Source organism: Leuresthes tenuis, unplaced genomic scaffold (assembly GCF_036924035.1).
Source record: "Leuresthes tenuis unplaced genomic scaffold, fLeuTen1.0.hap1 SCAF_11, whole genome shotgun sequence".
NCBI lineage: Eukaryota > Metazoa > Chordata > Actinopteri > Atheriniformes > Atherinopsidae > Leuresthes > Leuresthes tenuis.
Window position 1 is genome coordinate 24,200,922 of NW_027325365.1, and position 17,531 is coordinate 24,218,452.

At 42.1% G+C, this 17,531-nt stretch overlaps 1 protein-coding gene across 1 annotated transcript; it reads right to left on the reverse strand.

Moving 5' to 3' along the window:
• Nucleotides 1-3,332: 3,332 nt before the first annotated feature.
• fmr1 (fragile X messenger ribonucleoprotein 1) lies at nucleotides 3,333-17,137 on the reverse strand. Its single transcript, XM_072396215.1, is given in 16 exon segments — nucleotides 3,333-7,692; nucleotides 8,550-8,629; nucleotides 9,078-9,284; nucleotides 9,422-9,656; nucleotides 10,209-10,299; nucleotides 10,301-10,426; nucleotides 10,428-10,521; nucleotides 10,635-10,713; nucleotides 10,807-10,977; nucleotides 11,154-11,270; nucleotides 11,406-11,499; nucleotides 13,318-13,466; nucleotides 14,054-14,125; nucleotides 14,543-14,636; nucleotides 14,748-14,800; nucleotides 16,606-17,137. Coding segments are annotated over 16 exon segments (1,938 nt in total). The 5' UTR covers nucleotides 16,657-17,137; the 3' UTR covers nucleotides 3,333-7,467.
• Between the last annotated feature and the right edge of the window lie 394 nt (nucleotides 17,138-17,531).

Sequence of the window (17,531 nt, forward strand, 5' to 3'; positions counted from 1 at the left end):
TGTAGAGTCATACTGGATAAACAAAGGGAAAAAATATAGATTTCGTGTCCATCAACACGAACATATTTTGGGACCAGATTTCATATGTTGATATGCCAGTGTTGTAGTTTAACTTTGTTCTTATGCCCACAAATCAAAAAGATTTATTTTAAATGGAATAAATATTCAAGAATCAGCTGAAGCTACTTGAAGATCAAACTTTATTTATTGAAACCGCTTGCATACAAAATATATTGCACTATAACCAGACATGTCAACCCAAACATCTTAAATGCTAGTAGTATGTACAAAAAACAAAACAAAAAATGCCCAAAAAGTGCACACAAGGTTTACAGCTTTTTTGACTTACCCTGGTTTAAGTATCTACAGATTCTCCATGAGTCCTCACTCTCTGGCAGTCTATTGTTGAACAGCCCACAATGTGTCCAGTTAATATAATTTATTGTTACATACATTCTACAAAAAAAAAAAAAAAGTGTCTGCTCGACTGTCAAGCAACGACTAGCACAATTTTGAGTCTTCTTATCTTGGTTTGGCTCCCCATGAACCATTATGCAATACCACTACGACTAAATGCTTACCGAGAGAGGAATGCAAAATGTTCAAATCTGACAGCATAACATTTAAAAGGAAGTGAATTCAAACTTCCCAAGAGCAATTCTTGAGCTTTTCTGCTCTATCTTTATATGCTTGACATAAATCGTTCTTGGTTATAGTGTCTCACTTGGTGTTTCACATTTAAAAAAAAGAAAGTCAAGGTTTGTGGACAAGGCTGGATAAGACAACACTGTGTTGTTAGGCTACCTTAAGAGAAAGATTACAAACCATTCACGCAACATTAACTCCAGCATTCCCCATCTTTGCAGAAAAACCAGGAGATCACTCCTATCACTATCATCTACACTCATATTTATGTCAATAAACATTAAACCTTCCATTATGCTGTAAAGTATAAACATCCAATAAAAAAAAAAACATTTCCATTCGGTTATTTTAACAGTTCACTCATAACGCTGATGCCAAAAAGGTCCAGAATGTCAGACAAAACTCTATTTCAATCCCACTGATTTACAAAGAAGACACATCTTGGAGTGAGATACGTGAGTTTACAGTGATTTGCCATTACAAGGAAGCATTACTTTTGTAAAATTCATCAACGTTTATACAGTTTGGTAATGAGAATCTACCACATGCAGCAAAAGCTGCCTTGTAGTCTTCCATAGCTGGACACTTTTGTAGTGTTGCAAATAGTACCATTTGGGATCCTATCGGCATATTATCAGTAGGTACCTTATTCTAAACCTAACCCTGCTGTTTGAGATCCCACATGGTTAACAGACCTACTTGTAGGTAAAAGTTTCAAATGATGTTTTCCGAGTTCCCACATTTGCAATGTTTTGATGGTTAGATACGAGACTGAATTGACTTTCATGCCATGAGCACAACTGCACAAATCCCAGGTTAGCTGTTTCCATGGCAGGTTACTAGAAAAGAGTATAACAATGTCACAGCCAGGAGGTTACAGGAGACTTGTAAATAAGTGCTTCCTTAGAACTGTTTCTTCTGTGATCCCAAATGGTCAGCATGCAACAGTCCTTGTTCTTTTTTTTTTTTAATTACATTTTTCCACTATTGTACAAGTCTTAGTTTAGCATTACAGGTTGTTAGTAATGCCCTGAAAGATCCAACCAGTGCCTTAAAAACATTAAACCTTTTCTGTCCAAAGTTACGTTTCCAGCAGTTTAAAAAAACAAAACTTTTAACCTGGTGTTCAGAGGCACAATAAAACACCAACAAGTAGGTTGAAGAACAGCCACAGTCGGAAAGAACTTTGTTTCCTGTGTGACACAATGTTTGTAGAGCCGGAAACTTTCGTAAAACCTCCCAAAATCTTCAAACCTGAACAAGGTTCTTTTAGTCCGTTCAGAGCATTGGGAGATGAGTCTCACCACCAGCACCAAAATGTAAAGAATATCAAGAGGCCAAGGAAATTTACAACAATCATTATTCCTCACTGTGGTGACCACAAAAAAAGGCTGGCATAAAATGTGGGTCTCTGTACACAGAAAGCAAGAACGTCCATGGATAAGTGTAAAAGCCTGGAATTAAAGGAAAAAAACATCCCTAAAATATTACTCACATTGACTACTTATGTTACTTAAAAGAGGTGATCTAAACCAAAAGCTGAAACATGCAAGAAAGTGGCCCACTTTATTTTCTTAAGGTGGAAAAGGAGCCAGGTGGTGGTTTGGATAGCTTGGTGCGAGGACTGATAGCAGAAAAATGGCTAGCTTCGCAAGAGGCCACTCACAAACAAGCTGATATTCTTTTGATACAAGATAGCATTACTAAAACAAGAAAAGCTCCATCTTCAACCAAATCCCTGCTTCTAAGCTAACATGTCTTCAGCAGCAGGTACACTGACCTTAGCTGGGGATTGGTTGTCATCAAATTTTGAATATATGCCAGTAACATTAGCTACTCACAATAACGTGATAGGTCTGTGACAAACACTTCACCAAAGTTTGACACAAAATGTCAACTAGCAAGTTAGCTTAAACTTAATTGCTTCAACTGTTCAACGTGACCCGAGGCACAGCTTTAGTTATAATCTCAATAGCTGAAAAGTTTCCAGATTGGTTCCATTAATAATCCTTATGCCTTAGGTGAGCAAGAGCCACCAACCGAGACCATAAGATGTAGCTAAAAGTCCTCAAAGCATTTAGTCAGTAATCTTGAAATGTAATTGCTCTTTTCAGGCCAAGTTACTGTTTCAAAGGCCGCAATTCAATCTTTGAAAATAACCAAAAACCATGAAATAGGCTTCAAAAGAGGTTTTGACGTATTATTTTACAAAGACCTTGGGGTTGATTCCAACAGTAACAAGATTTTAGTCCAACCAAGTATCTAAATGTCCATTGAAATTTACCCAACAGCTCCCGTATCACCGTCATTGCCCATAAATGATTTTAAGTTATCAGTCAAAACAAAACAGTAGGTGGAGAGGTTTAAGTAGACACAATAAAATGCATCTTTGTAACCAAACCCAAGTATAATGACTATATATGTTTTAGACGGAGAGTCACTTTAAGCTTTGATGCATATATTAAATGAATATTATGAACTAGTATTAACACAAGTTTCCAATAAAAGAAAATCTGTCAAATGCACACTCACCCTGTCTTTCATGCCACTGAAACAACTGCATGTTGCAAAGACAGTTCTTGTCCAAATCAAAACACAAATTTCCCCCGAATGAGGTTTCAGTTCGAAGTAGAATTCACACGTCAGGTAAGAATGAGTTTTTTTTTTTTTTTAAAGTTGTGGAGCGCTGTGGACATCTCATAGTTAGACTGTTGTGTGTGACTGGGTTCTGCTATGGAGGATACTACTTTTCTTCACATCATTAAGTTTATTATCAAGAGCTCTAGCATTAAATTGATATTTAACAACAAAAGAAAAAAAAGGAAGAAAATATCAGGATAAGTGCACGTTTGAAACAATAGTACAAATCTTTTCTCAGACAAATGACATCATTATATACAGTATGCCATCCTCCCTTTTTTTTGCCCCCCCCAACAATACAAAGCAACTCCATACTGTAGATGCTCTATTTACAATACAGAGGTTACTTTCACTCGACCAATTTGTTGATGCACTGCACTGAACGCTTACTGGGTAAAATTCAACGTGGCTGCAGCGTGAACAGCAAGTGAAAGTAAAGGTCCAAAAACAGATTAGTGACACAGAAATGAACACCCAAAATACTAGTTGAAAAGAAAAAATGAACAATTTAAGAAGGAAAAAAAAAAGCCAGTTTAATGATTATTTACTTATGTTATGTGGTGTTTTCCTGTGACATTTTCTAAAAAGTGTGTCACAGACTCTAAGTTGACTGTTGTCTCTTTTCAGCTGTTACTCACCACTGGTTACTCTAGCTCAAACTCAAGTAAAAAAAAAAAAAAAAACAGAAATGAGGGAAAAAAAGACTGCTACAAAAAAAATTCTTTCAACATGTATCAAAATCTACTTAATGTCTTCAAAATCCAAAACAACCATGAACATGCATTGCAAGGCTAGAAAAGTACTGTAAAGAAAAGAACTGGCTCAATCTCCCCAGTCTTCAGCTCCTTTCAGTTATCAGCTATTAAAGTGAGATAGGAAATAAGATCACACATTACTTTGCATCTCGAGTTAAAACTTTAAAAAAGGGGCATATGTGTGGCACTGAAGTGGCCACACAAGGTCAGCTGAACCAGGCCGTGAGCTACAGGCTGAGCTACAGGCTTACGTCCGTCACCAGATGCACCCTTTAGTGTTCACCAAGGATCAGGTGGTTAAAGAAGCCCCTTTCCTGATGGGCGAAAGATCGCCGGTCTCCAAGTATTAACACTTACCCTTTGACTTTAGAGGAAGCTCAGAGATGCTCAGCATTGTCAGTGGCGCTCAAGGTGAATTAATATTATTACTTCAGGGAAAGTCCTTTTTTCCCCCCCCGGTCAGTTTTCAATCACTCTACTTCCCTCGTTTACATATGTCGGTTATGATGTTATCCACATTTAAAGGCACGTCACATATAATGTGTTGTGGGTTTCTCTACGCATTTGCAGCATTACAGCATTTGGAGCCTCTATTCCAATGTTAGCCGACATGTCAGCTCTGCTAAGTAGCATTTTGACAGATGGCCAATTTTTTTTGTGATACTGATAGAGGATAGTTCTCAAAAGAATACATTACTTTGACGTTTTTTTATTTTTGGAAATATTTGCTTTCCATTTGACTACAGCTAAAATTTAAACTGAGTGCTCTTAAAAAAAAGTGAACAGATGCGTCTGTACATGTGTAATTGGTTCTCATGTGTTAATTTCCCTGTTGTGTGCCATTAAACCACCATTAGGACACAACCAGATGAAATTCTACAAAATCTGTAGAAAAAACATAGAGGTACGCAGCAATGCTGGGTGTTGTTGTTAACCATTAGAAGCCTTTAGCGATGCTAATCACCAGCTACTTTAAGCTTCACATCCTTAGCCCAGCCCCACATTCTTATTTAATTTTCAGCAGCGGTAAAATTAACACATTTTCAAAAAATGTCAACCTATTCACCAGAGGAAAACCCAGCCCGCAAAACACTGCAACAGAACGGCTAACTTGCTCACTCAGAATGCTAGCTAGCACCAGTGAGGAGTTCTTTGACGTGCTGCAGTGTTCCTACAAATGCACAGAGAAACCTTAAGAATCATTTGTTTGTTTGATCAACTCCTTTTCAGTTTGCTAACCAATCTCCATTACAGCACTGGTACTGGTTTTAGAGCTATCTGCAACATCTGTACACGATGTTCCCGCTTCTTAAACTGGACTCTATATTTTTAACAATAACACCACTGATCTTTCCATGCAGGACATTTACAAAGTCAGTGTATAAAAGGGGTCGAAACACCCCAAGATAAGAGTTTAATGTTGAGTTGAGAGAATCTGTCGAGGTAACCTCCCCAGAAGAATAAAAATAAATGCAAAGGTGGTCACACAATTGCCCGCGTAGATCCCAAACTTAAATAACAGGGTGTTAGCTGGGATAAATAAGTACAGCATGAAATGTTGAAATCTGTTCTAAGGAAACGCTTGCTTTTTTTCTTTTTTTCCTTTGGAATGAACCAAATTCAGACATGGGGGGGACATAAATCCAAGGCACAAACAAAAAGAAGCCTCACGATGACCAAGAAGAAAAACAAGCAGCTCAATTACTTCATATCACAGGCACTAAATGACTGTGGCCTAAAGACGGCAAGGTGAAATTAAGGTTAATACACAAAATATGGAAAAGTCCAGGACAGGTTGAGGAAAAACAAGCTGGAACAGCAGAGAGAATAAAATTTAGACCAAATTTTTATTGTTTCAAGATATAACAACAATCTGTTATTTTCTCTACAGTTATACTGGATAGTTTTCTAATTGGAAAACACAGTTAAATTGTTTTTTTTTTTTATAAATTAAGGAAGAGGTCAGGCGACAGGAGGTTGCTTGTCCTGCGAGCAAAAGTTACGGCTCTAATTTAACTGGGGTCCACACAGGGGGAATCTAGCTTTTACAGCCTCCAGCTGACAGCTCTTCAGCTGCGCCCTGTGAGGAGTTCACTGTGGTTAAAGACCTCTGCAGGCGCGCTGCAGCCAAGCTCTTGGAGGATGCCGACACAGCTCGAGTTCTGAATATTACAGGCTCGAGCCATGAGTCAGTGGTTTCACCTGCGATTCAGTCCGTTGTTACCGGCGAGCGGCTCACATGACAGGTGGACAATTCATGTCACAAAGGGCAGCGATTGATGACATTTTGCACCCCGACACCAATCGTTGGGGGTTTCAACTTCATTTTAAACAGTTACTCTGCATTGGAGTGCCTCAGATTTATGTGTCTCCACCTGTATGTCCAGTAGGTTTCTGAACTGCTCTGACAGGCAGAGAGCGAGGGGATTTTACAATATTTGAGCAACAAGAAAGAACATCCAGCTGATTTCAACAGTATTCGCTTGTCTTGGCCTGCTTTAGGAGAATTGCACGTTTGTTTGCATTTCATTTTGAAACATGGGTGCTGTAAACTTTCAAATAATACAAAAAAAATCCATAAAGTGCCCTCTGCAAACACCCCCCCCCCCCCCCCCCTCTCATGTAGAAGTCAAAAGTAAACCATTACCGTCACTCATTGAGACATTTTATCTTTTGGTATTGAAGTTTCTCTGCTCAGGTTCTAAATCTAGTGCTGGTTGTCGGGTTCTGCAGTTTTAGACCACCGAAAAAAGAAAACAATGAAGACCCTGAAGCTGCCTCCCAAAAACTGTGATCTCGGGTCATCGTCCCAAAACCCCCACTGTCAGTGAAAACATGTCATACGTGTGCATTACAGAGAAAGAGGAGGAACTCATTTCATTCTGCCCTTCGCCAGGCTGAAATTCATCGATTCCTGCAAACTGATGATTTCCTTCCTTCATTCGTTCATCTCGCTTCTTTTTTTCCCCTCACGTGAGCAAGTCTGAGTGCAGTAGCAGAAAGGAAAAATGGATTTGTGATTTTAATGAAACGGAGTGGTGTTAATGCTTCTGTGAGAGAAGAACCTTTGTCAAATCCCCCCTCTTGTTCTCATTTAGTCCAAAGAAAGAAAAAAAAAGAAGAAAAAAGTACAGCTTCTTTAACTCCAGGACAGGAGAAAGCCCACCAGTCAAGAATAAACCCGAGCGGCAGGTCCCAGATCACCTCGGGTGTAACACTTCACTACGGTAAACGCTTCCATGCTGATGGAAATATGTGTGTTCTTGTGTTTGACAGTAACAAAGAGAAAAAAAAAAAAGCCAGAGACTGAGATTCTACGATGGTTTATGATAAGTTGCTTGCGTGTGAGCGTGTGTGTGTGTGTGTGTTTCTGACTGTGTGTGTGTGTGTGTGTGTATCTAAGTGAGATGGTCCTCCAGTAGTGCATCTATGACACTCCGTTCACCAGCGCGGGAGCGTCCTGTTTGTCCTTCTTCATCCCTCGTTCTCTCAGGGGTCTCTGATGGTGATGGCGGGACTGGCCCTCACCGCCCGCACCGATGCCACTCTGGGATGAGGCTGGCCCCCCTCCTCCTCCTCCTCCTCCTCCTCCTCCTCCTCGCCCACCTGATGAGTGCTGCACGCTACGCTCGTTGTTTCCGTCCACCCGGATCTGCGGGGAGAAAGCAAACAGTCTGAATCCCCACAGGAGTATGTAATGATGACGCCTTTCTCTGGTATTTTTATTTTTTCTTCACTGAAACAGCGATGAGGCTCATATTCAGAAAGCTTCATACAGTGCTGTTCAGTGAGCTGAGAGTGTTTCTAAACTAGGTGACTGAAATGACTGAAAGAGGCTGAAAAAATGTCATGTTTCCTCATGAAAACTTGCTCAGTAGGTTTTCTGGAGTTAAGAAGAATCCAAACGAATAAGACTTACATGTTCTAACTGCCTTCCAACTACTGCTGTGTAGTTAATGCATCCATAATGATGTAATATGCCGCACCTCCACCGGTCTGATGATGTAAAAACTAACACCGACCAGCAGGAAAGGCGGATTCAGAGCCACATGGTGCTGCTTTTGGTCTTGGTATTCAGTTAGAGAAGCATAGACCGTCTGCAGCTTTGTTAAATAACAGAAGGATCAAAGACAGGCAGTAAACCTGAGAGCAAACTACACCCCTGCCATAAGACACTGACTGAAAGAACTCTCTGTCACTGCTGTCCATTGATCGATTTCAACACTGTTCCCATCCATTCAAACCTTGAAAACGATTTAAACTGTTGTATACCGTGTCTTGTATAAACAAGGCTTCAGACAGGAGTGAATTTTAAGGAAAAGAAAGTTTAATGGGTGCCAGCGAACGTTTACGAGCCACTCAGGACTGACTGTCTTTATAGATACCAGACAGATTTCATCTTGAGGGTCTTCTGTAGTTCCAATTAACGACGAGAAACTCTGTAACTGTTGAGGAGTGTTTTGCTCATGAGTGAGGATGATTTGAGGAGCTGACGTTTGCATGTGCTACCTGTAGGGTGTCTTCCTGGCCTCTTGCCTTGGGGTCTCTGACATGGCGAGGTCTCGACTCACTCCACTGCATGTCTTCACCTGAACCAGAGCAAAGGAGGGCTTTTTAGGTGAGCAGCTTGTTGGCAGACAGAAGCTTCAAAGCAAACCTTACCTGCACCATTATTGGATTAAAGTCACGGGGAATTGTTTTGATTTAAATGTGGATCTTCTTGAATAGTCTGCTGGGATCTCATTATTTGATTCGCTCCCATTCTTCGGGCTATAAATTGATGAAAAGCTTGTCATTTGTTTCAAGTTGCTACACACTCATTTTCTTCTCTCTCGTCCTTTTTACAACTTGAGTAAAAGTAATTTCCCTTCAATAACGTCAAAATGAACCATTTCTAGTCAAACAACGGAGCAAAAATTTATAGAATAACAATTGTGGAAGTCATTAAAGTGAAAAGTTTTTCCACTCAGGCCATGTATTCATCCAATAATGTTCCAGAAATACCTGCTGATAATGATAATGACATTAACCGCTCACCTTTGTATCCTCCCCCTCCTCTTCCTCTCCCCCCTCGTCCCCTTGGACCGCCGCCACCGGCGCCTGCTCTCTTCCTCCCATCCGTCCGCCTCGGCAGGGTCCCGCCTCCCGTCATCAACTCCTCGGTGGGTGCCAGCGACCAATCGCCGAGCTCCTCTCTGTGGTCTGACTCTGTCTCTGAAGCGTTGGACGCCTCTGAGTTGGTGCCTGGAGGGTGGAGTTAAAAGAAAAAAAAAAAACTCAAATTCCCATTTCCGCTTTTTTGAAAAGACCACATGGAATTAGGCTTCGATGCACTGCTGGGTTTTATACCAACAGATCACGAGGCCGTGAGTTTGGCGTACCCGAGGCGAACGCTGCTCCTCCTCCTCTCCGCCCTCGTCCTCCTCTTCCTCCACCTCCTGCGTAGGGCTTCCCTCCTCCCGCTCCTCTTCCCATGCCCAGCCCCATGCCGTTGTCGAACACATAGGCTTTATCTTTAAGGTTTCGGGGTCCTGCCCCCCCTCCACCGCCTCCTCCTCCTATCTGTCTCAGCTGCTCGTCAATCTGAAGACGCTCCAGACGCAACTGATCCACCTCCTGTGGACGCAAACATGTTTAAACAAGAAGGGCCACGTGCACATTCATCCTGTCGTCATTTCTGTTAAAGGACTTTCTTTCTTTCTTATCTGCCCACTTGTAATGACTTTAATTATCCCGGGTGGCGGTGATGCTGGTCAACAGCGGCTTTGTTTGGCTGACTGACCGTACATGTTTAGAAAGTACTGAGGAGGAACTGATGAGTGGAAAGTGACCACACAGTTGCGATGGTGATCGCATGCTGTTCACATGCCACAGCTGGAGCATCTCAGCAGGGTTATGCAGGTTTGTCAGAGCAAGTCAAATGAGGCTCTCCTCCTTTCTATTAATCTGATGCTCTACATGATCAGAGACCTTTATAAAAAAGATTAACGTCTGGCTGTCATAATGAGTCGGTTAAAAGCATTGAGATAAAATTACTTGTACATTTACACCTTTTTATTGAATATGTAATCCTTTCTTTCGTAAGCTTCCTCTGTATATATTTCCCATTCAGCTGTTTCATACATAATGTGGCCTTTGGCTGGTGCAGGACGCTGTTGGAACACAAACCTTCAGGTAATTGAGGTGATAGTCCAGTAGCACTGTTGCGTTGGAGATGCTTTCCTTGGTTCCCACAAACACAAATGGCACCAGTCCCTGTAACAGAGGTGCAGGACAGAAAAGTTTGAATTTGTATACCGGCACAAGCATCAATATATTCACAGTGACGGGCCGTTTCTTCCCCGCCCACTGACCTCGTCTGTAGCCGCGGCGGCAGCCGCTGGGGGCTTTTTGTCATTCTCGGGCTCAATACGAACCCTCACCACGCCAGACTTATCTACCACTTCCTGGATCAGTTTGCCGTTCTTGCCGATCACCTTCCCTACAGGGTGAAACGCACCGTGAGTCACGGTCTGCTGACACTTTCTCATCTGGCTAATGCTCAATCAAATGCAAGCTGCCACATGAATAATGTCACTGCCATCCTTTCCTCACCTACTAAGTTCCGGGGAACTTTGATGATGTCTTCAGAAAACTCCAAGAAACTCCGAGCTATACGAACAGCATCTTGGTCCTTCGATGAACAACAAGACAGTTTATGTGAAACCGCTATGACTGAATTATCCCTCCTTCCTTATACTTTTCTGAGTGGTTCAAGCCGCCCTACCTCTCCGTATATGTGGAAGGTGCACGTCTCTTCGTCCAGGTCTATGTTAGTGACTCCGGGGACTTTACGTGCTTGCTGAATGTTGGCCCCGTGAGTCCCGATGGCCAGGCCCATCAGATCATCCCGAACAACAAACTGTTCGTGGAACCGTGACGCCAGCTGTCTGGAACTCTAGATCCACAGGAGAGGGGAAAAAAACCTAAATGAATGCCAACTGAGAGCAAACAGGAAAATATGTGATTTATGACGACAAATTCTTATTCAAAACCTTCACTGCAGAGCTGTCAAAATATACACAAACGTTTTCCTGTGGGCCTTATTTAATCTGTGTGTGTGTGTGTGTGTACCTCCAGCTGCCTGCTGGCCTCTTCGTTCCGCAGCATGAGTGACAGTTTGGTTCGGAGACTCCTGAAGTGCATGTCGCTCATCATATTGGCCCGCTTTGTCGTGACCTCATTCACAGACTGTAACCGCAAATAAACCAATTTCACCCAAACGGGACTTCCCCCATAAAAGGTCGAGCCACGGCGCAGAATAGGATTACGTAAACACAACGCAATGAAAGGAATCCTGAGTTTAAAAAGGGAATATTCACGAACCAAAATGACCAGCTGCTTTTTCTCCGAGTCGTAGGTGACGTTGAACGCTCCGACGGCCTTTTTAAAGTCTTTGTGTGCCGACTCCTTGGAACACCTGATAACACAGAGTATACGCATGAGCTCACCAGAATATTTGTTGCAACAGGTCAGAGTTCATGCTGTTCCACTCTTAATAATCAGTGTTATACTGATGAACTAATGGACTTGTGTACACAAACTAGACATAACTGACTGTTGTTCAAACCGGTTTTAATTCAAAGGTTTTAAAATCATCTGGTCCCTACAAGGTCTGAAAATGATCCAACTAAACCAGAATACACCCATGGTTTAAGAACCTGTAGAACATCCTTTGATAGCAATAACTTGAAGTGATTCTTTACATTTCCACACAGCTTTCTTAAGGTCCCACCACAGCATTTCAGTCAGAATGAGCTCTGCACTTTAACGGACCATCACAGCATCTTGAGCTGCTGCTGTGTTTGGGATCATTCAGTGGGGTTACATGGCACTGTAAAGAATCGGATTAATGGCTAAATTTCAATAAGACTGAGTTATTAAGTTCATGTATACACCTTAGTTTGACTACTACCCGGAAGTCAAAGGAGACGATATTACTGTTGTTGTCGCTGTCATCGGAAAGAAACAAACAACGTGATGGAGAATGTGCTGTTGTGCATTGCATTTGTGCCATAACCACTCTCATCACAAACAATGTAGAAGGACGTAGCTTTGTTCGCCATCTTTCCTGAACGCCTGAGTTTGTTGTTGTTGGTGGTGGTGAAGAGGTCAACCGGAAGTGGCTCTATTACCACTAGTTGAAATGGGTAAAGCGCCACCTATTGTACCGGGGTATGACATGCTTTGTGCCAATGATTCAAATTTATTCACTGCCATGTATACTTGGATAATTGCCCATAAAGAGCACAATCCAACTATAGCTATAATCGAATTAATCTCATCACGTAGACCCACTGACTGTCCTGTTGATGAGCCAGTTTCAGCTAAGCTTTAGCTGTCAGACAGATGGCCTCATGTTTGATTCTAGAACACTTTGGTATCCAGAGGAGTTCATGGTGGACTCAATGTGTCCAGGTCCTGTGGCTGCAGAACCAGCCCAGATCATCAGCCCTCCACCACCGTGCCTGACAGCTGGTATGAGGTGTTTGTGCTGATATGCTGTGTTTGGTTTCCTCCAAACGTGCTGCTGTGCATAATGACCAAACATCTCCACTTTGGTCTCATGTGTCCAAAGGACATTGTTCCAGAAGTATTGTGCTTTGTTCAGATGTAACTTTACAAACCTAAGCTGTGCTGTCATGTTCTTTTTAGAGAGAAGAGGCTTTCTCCTGCAACCCTTCCAGACAAACCATCCTTGTTCAGTCTTTTTCTAATTGTGCTGTCATGAACTTTAACCTTTAACATGCTAACTGAGGCCTGTAGAGTCTGAGATGTAGCTCTTGGGTTTTTTGCAGTTTCTCTGAGCATTACACAGTCAAACAATCTTTCTCTCTGTAGAATGATGGACTCCAGAAAGTTTGGAAAAGACCTTACGACCCTTCCCAGACTAATGGGCAGCAACAGTTGCTTCTGAATGTTCAAGACCAGCAAACTGCCTAAACTTCTGCTTTTAAAGAGTACACCTGATTAGCAGCACCTGTCTGCCACGCCGCCTCTTAATTCTTATGGAAGCAGTAAATGTGGAATTAGTTTTCTTACACACAGATTCTGCATTTTGGCTCAGTTCAATAAATAATGATACAGTTTAATATTCTGTTTCAAATGACTGCAGTTTTATTGTGGAAAGTCTGAAACTGAGCCCAAAATCTGTTCATTTATAGCCCTGAAAAACCCCAAATAGTATCAGTGAGTATTAAAACCATGTGTTTTGCACGTGTGTGTGTGGAAAACTTACATCTGTCGTAGATCTTCAGGCACATCCAGTCTGATCTTGATGAAGGTGCTTTTGGTGGCTGGTTTATTAGGGTTGACCACCCGTAACCGCTCCAGCGTCACTATCTCGTTTAGTGTGGCGTCGCATGCGGCATACTCTATTACATAAAACTGGAAACACACAAAGATGATGCTCAGCTGATCCAAAAGTCAAACCCACAACAGCAGAGGCTTCATTCTAAACATATGGTGGAAGAGATTTTCTAAAAGTCTTGTGGCGACCAAACAGGGAAACACACAGAGTAGGAGATTTAAAGGCAGGTGAGGTGGATAAGTTAAAAAGGAACAAAGGAACTTCTCAGAAAGGTGGCATATGTCTGACCGGTTCATCTAAATTCAAACTCCTTTTTTCATACATTTAGTTCATATGTGAACCTGGACCTTGAAGCGAACTTCACCAATTACGTGGTTAACTTAGGCTGAAGATCTTCAGACAGATAAGAAGGATTTTTATGGGTGTTTTACATTTTAATGGGTAGTGTGAGGCTTGGTTAAACTTGGCAATAAGGAAGGAAACTTGATATCACACGACTGTTTCCAAATGGAGAACGGAGCAAGTGTCGGGACAGCATATTAAGGAGATTAAAGCTGATGTTGGATGCTTTATAAGCCACTTATTGAAACACTGCCTGGTAATGTCCTTCACTTGACTGGTAGCTCAGGTTTGGTCGCACATCGACAGGGTTCCCGAGCCTTACCTCTCCTTTGACCATGCGGACCTTTGCCAGCCACCATCCACACGGCTCCTTGTCATTCGCCCTAGAATATACCTGACAGACACATACGCACGCGGTCAGTTAAGCAACATATCGTTTCATACAACATATCACTTCAGACATTCAGCACAAAGACGCCGAACATGAAGGAGTCTTGGGGCAAAGCGGGGCAATACTGACGTGCTGAATACTGAATATACATGTGTGGAAAGCAGATGATGATGTGAGTAAATACAATTTGAATGAAATCTAATCTAAATCAGTTCTCTCACTTAACTTTAACTAAAAATGTAAGTTTGCTCAATGTGTGAGGTCCACGTTTAATTTAGTTTAGTTTAATCAACAAAAATCACTTTCATTAACACAGGAACTTTTTATGTCGGTTTTCTTTCTACCTTGTTTCCAACTTGATAAATTAATCAGTTTGACGGCATTTAAAAAAATATTAACCAACAATTCAACGATTCCCACCTCGACCTCATCGCTTTCGTTGATCTCTTTGCAGAAACCTGTTGGAGGAGGAAAACGCACGTCCTGGAACTGGATCTGACGCTCCGGCTGCCAGCTGAGTGGGACAAAAACACACACACACACACACAAAGTGTTTGTCTTATCACTGGCCATAGTAATCATATTACAGAATGTCTTATTGTTATTTAAGTACTTAATTACTCACTTGTTTTCAAATGCCACAGTGACTGATCCCTCATGAACATCCTTCACAAAGGCCTACAGGAATTAAAGATGGGAAATTAAGATTTGACTAAATGCATCAAGCAAATGAACAAAAAAAAAAAAGAAGACACTTTTACCACTCATGTTTGACTCAACAAGCAAAACAAGCTTCAACTTCATGAGAGTTTGAGCTTTGGGAACAATTGAGATTGGCTCTGTACGGTTGTACAGAGTCTGTATCACCGTGTGTCGCGTACTGCAAAAAGGACACGGTAAGACGAAAAGAAAGAGACGGGAGAGATATCTGGAGCCAAACCTATGGAGGACAATGTGTGAGTGACGGTTGACTCGAAGAGAAAAGAAAAGCTTCTCAGAAACCCCACCGGTCCAACGGAAGGGTGTTCCAAAAGTTAAATTCACGTTTCCGCGTCCAACTCGTGCACGAAGCCCTTTCAGAGGCAAAGTCCGTCAATCCTCACCAGTCCACAGGGGGTCCGCCAGGTTCCTCTGCAGCCAACAGCACGTGCCTGCGTGCACAGAACCCGCCGTGCGCACACACCTGGATCAGTCTCCATTCAGAAAAACAACACACCGGACAAAGAAGACGAGGAGCGGAAGAACAACACACTTGTTTGTTTTGAGGAGAGGTGCAACATAATCAACCAGCCCGGCTCCCTTCAACTTTGACCATAAACAAGATTACGACTGTTGAAGAACAGTCCGAGAGAGAAGTTCAGAGTTAGGGATCAACCGGTCCAAATGTGTTATTGCCAATATAAGAAAATGAGAAGCTAGATTTCTACCACTTCTCTCTGCTGCACTTCAACTTTCTAAATGTTTGTCAGCTAACTTTTTGTTCCGTTTCACACAGCTATCCATCGATAACAACAGCATATCTTTAATAATTTACACTGCAGCAATAACCAGTGAATAATAGTCTTACTGAACTGAAGGGAAATCTCCACCATCACGTCACCAGATGAAAGCAGTCATTACATCACATATGTTCATTAAAACAAGGACACATTTCTAAATATTTCTGTGATCCGTGTTGTTTAAGTGGTGATCAAGACACCATCCAGTCATTCGGCATCTGACTCTCAACAAGCTGCAACTAAATATATGGACCAGCCTGACTAAGTTTAGAATTAGGACAGCACACACATATCTGATGGTAAACACACCCCTCAAAAACAGCTGATAATTCGGGTTTTCCTTTGAAACGAGCAACATCCCGCTGTAATATTTCACTGTGTGCTCTTTATGTTCATGACCACAAATAATTGAAGCTCACATGCTACCACCGACAAACACAGGTCGTGTGATCATCACTTTTACTATGATGGGCTGTGGTGTGTAACGTTACCGTTCACCCGGCTCGTGTGGCCAACATATCCCGCACAATTCCAGTCTTAATAGAACTAGTAACAGTCGTAATAGTACTAGTAGCACGGCTCAAAACATAGCAAACTATTATTTATTTTTTTAATGGAGTTACTTTGTAAAACGCAAAAATGACAGAACTGTGGGAATCTAAACCCACCTCTGAGCATCACTTAGCAAAAAAAAAACAAAAAAACATTACAAACGCGTCAATAACAGCAATTCTGCTACAATCACCGGAGCAGTTTCGCAGCGACATTATCGACAATTACTGCTTAACTGAGCCAGCAGCACAGAGGTTACAGCAGCGTCGTAGCGTTAGTTTTGTTTACAGGTTTGTTACATCCACGTCTCGGTGGAGGCTGACCACAACCACAGAGGCCCGAACATACGAGCAGGCGTCTCCGAGCTTGCTCGATGAAATAGTTCCGTGTTAGTTATCAGTGTGGTAGCTGAGGAGACAAAGCTCAACTTACCTTGTAAAAGGCCCCACTCGTGCCTCTTACTTCCACGACTAGCTCCTCCATGACGCAAGTTACTACAGCTCGCTAGCTAGCTAACTACCGTTAGCGATGTTAGTAGCTAGCTAGCTAGCTGGCTAGCCGGACGCTAGCCAAAGCAGTTTGCTATCGGAGGCTTCGTTACCTAGCCAAATTACTCTGCCAGCTGGGTGCAAGCAGAAGCCGAGATAACTGTGCGAGAGCAACTTTGTTTTCCGCTTTGCACTGTCAACTAATTCTGCGTTTGTTCCTTTCAGAATTGAAATTCCGAACGTATGAAAAATCAAAGGTAAGTGGCTATCCAGGTTAGCTTGTAGTAGCCAGTTTATGTTAATGTTGTGTGATTAGTGGTGAGGCAGCTACTGCTGGTTGCATCTCTCCATGTGACGTCTGCGCTTTCTTCCTCTACTGCAGTCTAAGGCTGCTTCCTGTCATCCCAGCCGGTTGCTGCTCTCCGCGGGTGATAAACGGGAAGAGCAATTTGACACAGGGAAATTAATCAAAATATAAGAATGCCCACAGTTGCCGTGCTGCAGTGTACCTCCGTCCAATCTTTCAACGGAAATAAATACAGATGATGTCGCAGACTACCGCCAGCCCCTAACCCCGAGGTAGTGATTCTTATTCAGCGACTTTTCCATAATAAATCTTGCCACTGCAACCTATATATAACCTAATCTGCCCTTATTTCCTCTTGTATTTGATTAGACAATGTAGATAAACGAAAATAAGATATATAAAATCAAACAAGGTATTACATCACATTTGTTTAGAAGATAGATTTTTTTTCTTGACTATTTTGTTCTTTAGTCATGACCTTTGGTTTCTGACCCCCACCACCGCCCAAAGTAGGAACCTAATGGGGACTAAAGCCCTCCACTTTCAGAACCGAGGACAGCGAC